The 6,527-nt window shown below is 36.6% G+C and overlaps 1 protein-coding gene across 1 annotated transcript; it reads left to right on the top strand.

Annotated features, from left to right (window-relative positions):
• The first annotated feature begins 2,768 nt into the window (after positions 1–2,768).
• LOC138887064 (uncharacterized) lies at positions 2,769–3,545 on the top strand. Its single transcript, XM_070168776.1, has one exon. The coding sequence runs from the start codon at positions 2,769–2,771 to the stop codon at positions 3,543–3,545; it is 777 nt and encodes a 258-aa protein (XP_070024877.1).
• Positions 3,546–6,527: the final 2,982 nt, after the last annotated feature.

Below are 6,527 nucleotides of genomic sequence, written 5' to 3' on the forward strand. Positions count from 1 at the left end.
GATCAAGTGAGGAAAACTCACTGCTATGCAGTGAATCATGTTGTTTCTTGGTATTTTGAGGTCGTTTAGATGGGTTTTCAAGCAGTTTATTAAATTAAATTTGTTATAAATACGAAAAACTATTCTTTATATATCGGCTATATTTGTGTTAAATATGAAACTTGAGGATTTAGCTTGATATGATATATATCAAAGAATGCAAAGCACATGAATTTAATCCTAAATACGCCAAAAATATTTATTCGAATTTGGTCTAGTTTTGGCGATCGTGAATTTCACGATCTCCGAATGACCTGAAATTCGGTAGGATCATCGGGAACAATCATTTAAGAAGAACTCACTGCTATTGTCACGACCCTAAACCCGGATCCGGTCGTGATGGTGCATCTCGTGAAGACAAGGCCAGCCGACACACTCCCAAATCATTTTAAGCAGTTAAAATACTACAAATAAGTCTTTAACATAATAATAAAAATCCCAAAATAAGGTGAATAATACAGTTTGTGGAATAGACATAGCCCGACATCGGGGTGTCACCAGTCATGAGCATCTATCAAAAAAATTACAAGTCTTAAAGAGTCTACTCAATTATTACATAACTAAAACAGGAGAAAATAAGATAGAGTGAGAAGCACTGGGCTGCGAATGCCGAGCAACTACCTAGTGAATCTCCTGAGTCTACTGGAAGCTCTCAACCCTCGCAAGTAGGACCTGAAGCGCCTGAATCTGCACATTGGGTGCAGGGAGTAAAGCGAGTACTCCAACTCAGTGAGTAATAATAATAAATGTAAACTGAGCAATAAGAAATCATGTAAGGGCACATTACAGGCTATAAAGAAGCAGTAAAAACAAGTAAAACAATGAAACAGTGAAAATATGTAAAGTCACTTTAGTTCAGTTTAAGTTTCTTTAGAATGTATTTTTAACAGTTAAGCAAGTAAATGACAAGCAATTAGAAAAGATAAACACATAAAGAACCGCCCCTCGGGCACAATACCAACAGAATCAGCCCCTCGGGCAACACATGGAACAACACCAGCCCTCGGGATGTATCTCAAATCACAATGGGTACCCGCGTTCACTTTGGGGTGTGCAGACTCCTGGAGGGGCCTCTTACGGCCCAAGCGCAATATCAAGCCATCTCGTGGCATAATCAATAGGCTCTTGGCCTCATATCAAGCCACCCCGTGGCGTACAACTCAGGCCCTCGGCCTCATAATCATAATTAGTGTATCCTCACAATACAGGTCGACCTTACTCAGTCAGAATCTCATAAGCCACTCAGCAACAATAAAACATGATGCTCAACCCAATTTATCATTTAAAATATCATTTAATACTTAAAACAGAGTAAACATAGCTGAGTTATGAAAACAGTAGAATATAGCATGACTGAGTACAAGTATAAGGTCAAAACAGTGAGGAAATATCAGTAAAGATCCCATAAGGGTAGAATATAGCATGACTAGTAGTGCTAGTGCCTGACCCAAATCACTATTGAAAAACCTGTCTGAATCATCAATTTTAGTACTACAACTTCATTTTGGTTTTCTATTGGCAGAGCAAAACGCAATGTTTTCTTGTTTTACTGATGTTGATCTTAAATCTTGAGTTTTCACAATCCTCTTCAATTTGCGAGTACTCTGATCATCAAACCTATCAAGGCTCTGCATTGTACGAACTCCTGTTGCAAATTTTGAATTCTTTTCGGAAGGCATCGATTTCTTGTCGCAACAACTGATCACGTCTTTGTTGGGGTTGAAGTGTGGTAGTGTGAATGGGAAATGAGGAAAGAAGGTGAAAAGGCAACTTTGGCTTTTGCACTTTGTCCCTCATTGGTTAAAGACAAGTATTTTGTTGGGTTTAAATATAGAAGCACTTCTTTAAGCTCTTAAAAGGAGCTAAGAGGAAGGGGCCTCGCGCCATCGCCGTCGTCGCTCGCTCGGTCGGCTTCAGCTTCGGTCAATTGATATGATTGATTGAATTAATTTTTTGGACCAATAAAATAAAATTAATTAATTAAATATTAATATTTTATATTAATATTTTGAGTGACCGTTATTTGTAACGGTAAATTAATTAATTTTCGTCTTTAATTTTATTTAAATATTCTTACGTTAAACAGCCACCAGAGAGGCTAAATTTCACAAATAGCCACCTGCACTGTGAACAACCACTTTCACACCCTTTCAATCCAGAAATTCGTTGGCTATAAATAAGCAATTATTCCTTCAGAATTTTTCATCCTAAAATCTTCTGCTTCATCTCCTTCTTCTTTCTGCATCAGTACTTTCAAAACAAAGTAAGTCGGTCGTGTGATTTACACAATTATTTTGAGTTCGCTGATAACTTAGTGGTTTGAAGTGTCGTTACCGCTAAGTTGAAAGTTCTGTTCTATCCCGGGAAGAATTTATCCCTGAACCTTGGGAAACAGTGAGGGAATAAGATTCTTTAAGGACACACAAGGAATTTGTGGGCTCGGGACATAATACTGCTAATTTCTGTTCATTTATTTATTTTTCCTGTTTTAGTCACTTATAAACTCAGAATAACTAACAAGCTTAAAGAATCTTATTTATATATATATATCCTTGCTGTTCTGATTTTTAAAGTGACCGAGGAGACTAAAACCTTCGTGGTTTTCTACTCCTAATCAATTTGAAGAATAATCTCTTCATTGTGTTAAAATCAGTTTGAAGAACAATCTCTTCACTGTGTTGTCTTGGGTTGAAGGATTTACTGAATCTGTTTGTGTCATATTGACATAAATGACTAACGGAGAGGAACAAATTGATCCTGCTGTGACTGTTACTTCTAACACAGTTTCGGCGATGCCAGGTCCTATCTGTCCTACTGCACCTGCAATGGCTATGCCACCAGCGGAAAAGCCGAGGAAATTTTCTGGTGTTGACTTTAAGAGATGGCAGCAAAAGATGTTCTTTTATCAGACCACTCTAAGTCTGCAAAGGTTCATTCAAGAGGATGTTCCAGTCGTGCCTGAAGGAACCCCTGAAAACGAGTGCTTCCTTGTTACTGAGGCTTGGAAGCACTCTGATTTTCTGTGCAAAAATTACATTTCAAGTGGACTGGAAGATAGCCTGTACAACGTTTATAGCGTCATGAAAACATCAAAAGAATTATGGAATGCTCTTGAAAAGAAGTACAAGACTGAAGATGTTGGACTAAAGAAGTTTGTGGCCGCCAAATTTCTGGATTTCAAAATGATTAACGGTAAATCTATCATAGCGCAAGTCCAAGAATTGCAAGTTATTGTTCATGACCTCCTTGCTGGAGGTATGAAACGAGTCAATATTTTTATTCAAGATATTAATTATTGTACTAATTATAAATATATGATTAAAGGTATGGCCATAAATGAAGCGTTTCAAGTTGCGGCATTTATTGAAAAGTTGCCTCCACTGTGGAAGGACTTTAAGAATTACTTGAAATACAAGCGTAAGGAGATGGCGCTTGAAGACCTTATTGTTCGTCTACGGATTGAAGAGGACAACAAGGCTGCTGAGAAGAAATCTCGTGGAAGTTAAACAATAATGGGTGCAAATATTGTTGAGGAAGCTTCAACGAGTAAAAAGAGAAATAAGCCATCTGGATCAAAGAATTATCCAAGCAAGAAGAGGTTTAAAGGTAATTGCCACAATTGTGGAAAGGTTGGACACAAGGCTACTGAATGTCGTGCACCAAAGAAGGACAAGAAGAAAAGTCAAGCAAACATGATTGAGAAGAATGATGAAATGGACGACCTATGTGCCATGTTTTCAGAAGGGAACCTAGTCGGAAATCCTAGAGAATGGTGGATTGATTCAGGAGCAACTCGACATGTTTGTACTAACAAGGAGTTATTTACTTCTTATGCTCCCGCTGGACCCAACGAGATAGTGTTTATGGCAAACTCCGCTACTGCAAAAATTGAAGGAACAGGCAAGGTGGCTTTGAAGATGACTTCGGGAAAGATTGTGACTCTAAAAGATGTTCTTCATGTTCCTGAAATACGGAAGAATTTAGTCTTGATATCACTTCTAGTCAAGAATGGCTTTAAGTATGTTTTTAGTAAGAATGAAATGTATGCAGGAAAAAGTTACCTGACTGAGGGCCTTTTTAAACTCAATGTAATTTCCATTGATATGAATAAAATTTCAGTTTCTTCTTACTTGCATGAGTCAAATAATTTTTGGAATGAACGTTTAGGCCACGACAACTTCAAAACTTTGCGAAAAATGATTAATTTAGAAGTATTACCTAAGTTTGAATGCAATAACTCGAAATATCAAATATGTGTGAAATCAAAGTATGTTAAGCATCCTTATAAGTCAGTTGAAAGGAATTCAAATCCTTTAGATATAATTCACACGGATATTTGCGACATGAAGTCAATACCATCTCACAGTGGGAAAAAGTATTTCATAACTTTCATTGACGACAATACTAGATATTGCTATATTTACTTACTTAATAGTAAAGATGAAACAATAGATGCATTCAAGCAATACAAAAATGAAGTTGAAGCGCAATTAAACAAAAAGATCAAAATGATAAGAAGTGATAGAGGCGACGAATATGAATCTCCTTTTGAAGAAATATGTTTGGAAAATGGCATTATTCACCAAACAACTACCCCTTACTTACTGAAATCTAATTGAATTGCGGAAAGAAAGAATAGAACGTTAAAAGAGATGATGAACGCCTTATTAATAAGTTCTGGTTTACCTTAGAACTTGTGGGGGGAAGCTATTCCTACAGCTAATCGAATACTGAATCGAGTTCCCCATAGCAAAAACAATCCATTCCATATAAAAATTGGAAAGGAAGGAAACCCAACTTAAAATATTTTAAAGTGTGGGGGTGTTTGGCTAAAGTGCAAGTTCCTAAACCAAAAAGGGTAAATATTGGACCAAAAACTGTTGATTGCGTTTTCGTAGGATATGCAACAAATAGTAAGGCATATCAGTTTCTGGTTCATAAATCAGAAAATCCCGACATTCATATTAATACGGTAATTGAATCGGATAATGCTGAATTTCTTGAGAATATTTATCCGTATAAAATGGAATGTGAGTCGCCTAATGAAAAATCTAAGCGACCTCGGGAAGAAGCAAAGGAAAGTACGTTTGATGAGGAAAATCCAAGATGTATTAAACGTCAAAGGACAGCTACTTCCTTTGGACAAGATTTTCTGGCATTCTTATTAGAAAATGAGCCTCAAACGTTCAAAGAAGCAATGTCTTCCTCGGAAGCACAATATTGGAAAGAGGCAGTCAGTAGTGAGATAGAATCCATATTAAGTAATCATACTTGGGAATTGGTTGATCTACCTCCGAGAAATAAACCTTTGGGTTCTAAATGGATTTTCAAAAGGACAATGAAAGCTGATGGTACTATTGACAAATATATGGCAAGATTAGTTGTTAAAGGGTTTATACAATGAGAAGGTCTTGATTATTTTTACACATACTCGCCGGTAACAAGGATTATATCTATCCGGGTGTTAATAGCGTTAGCTGCCATGTATGGCCTTCAAATCCATTAGATGGATGTAAAGACGACCTTCTTAAATGGGATTTAGAAGAAGAAATCTATATGAAACAACATGAAGGGTTTGTAGTTCCCGGAAAAGAAAAGAAGGTTTGTCGACTTGTTACATCACTTTATGGACTAAAACAAGCACCAAAATAATGGCATGCGAAATTTGACCAAACAATATTGTCAAATGGTTTCATGATCAATGAGTGTGACAAATGTGTTTACATTAAGAATGCTCCAAATCAAATAGTCATTGTTTGTTTATATATGGATGATATGTTGATAATGAGTAACGATATTACTAACATAAATGCTACTAAGCGTATGCTTACAAGTAAGTTTGATATGAAAGATGTAGGAGTTGCCGATTTAATTTTAGGAATTAAGATCCTATAGACTCCTCAAGGTCTATCTTTGTCTCAATCTCGTTATATTAAAATGGTTCTTGAAAAGTTCAAATGTTTGAACTTTAAAGAAGCAAAAACGCCAATTGATTTAAACCATATTCTTGTAAAGAATAAAGGTGAAAGCAAATCTCAATTGGAATATGCTCGAGTGTTGGGAAGTTTGATGTACATTATGAATTGTACACGACCGGATATAGCTTGTGCAATAAGTAAGCTTAGTCGATACACAAGTAATCCCAACCATGCTCATTGGATAGCAATGAAACGAGTTTTGGGATATTTGAAATACTCAAGACTATGCATTGCATCACAATAATTATCCCGCAGTTATTGAGGGATATAATGATGCAAATTGGATCACCAGATCAACGGAAACAAAATCCACAAGTGGATATGTTTTTACCATTGGTGGAGGAGTAGTGTCTTGGAAGTCGTCCAAACAGACATGCATCGCTCGCTCTACAATGGAGTCTGAGTTTATAGCTTTAGACAAGGCCGGTGAAGAAGCTGAATGGCTCCGGAATTTCTTAGAAGACATTCCTTTTTGGCCCAAACCTTTGGCACATGTATGCATATATTGCG

Source organism: Nicotiana sylvestris, chromosome 3 (genome assembly GCF_000393655.2).
Source record: "Nicotiana sylvestris chromosome 3, ASM39365v2, whole genome shotgun sequence".
Classification (NCBI taxonomy): domain Eukaryota; kingdom Viridiplantae; phylum Streptophyta; class Magnoliopsida; order Solanales; family Solanaceae; genus Nicotiana; species Nicotiana sylvestris.

Excerpts from the sequence above, each read along its gene's own strand:
- LOC138887064 (XM_070168776.1), top strand. The coding sequence starts at position 2,769 with ATGACTAACGGAGAGGAACAAATTGATCCTGCTGTGACTGTTACTTCT.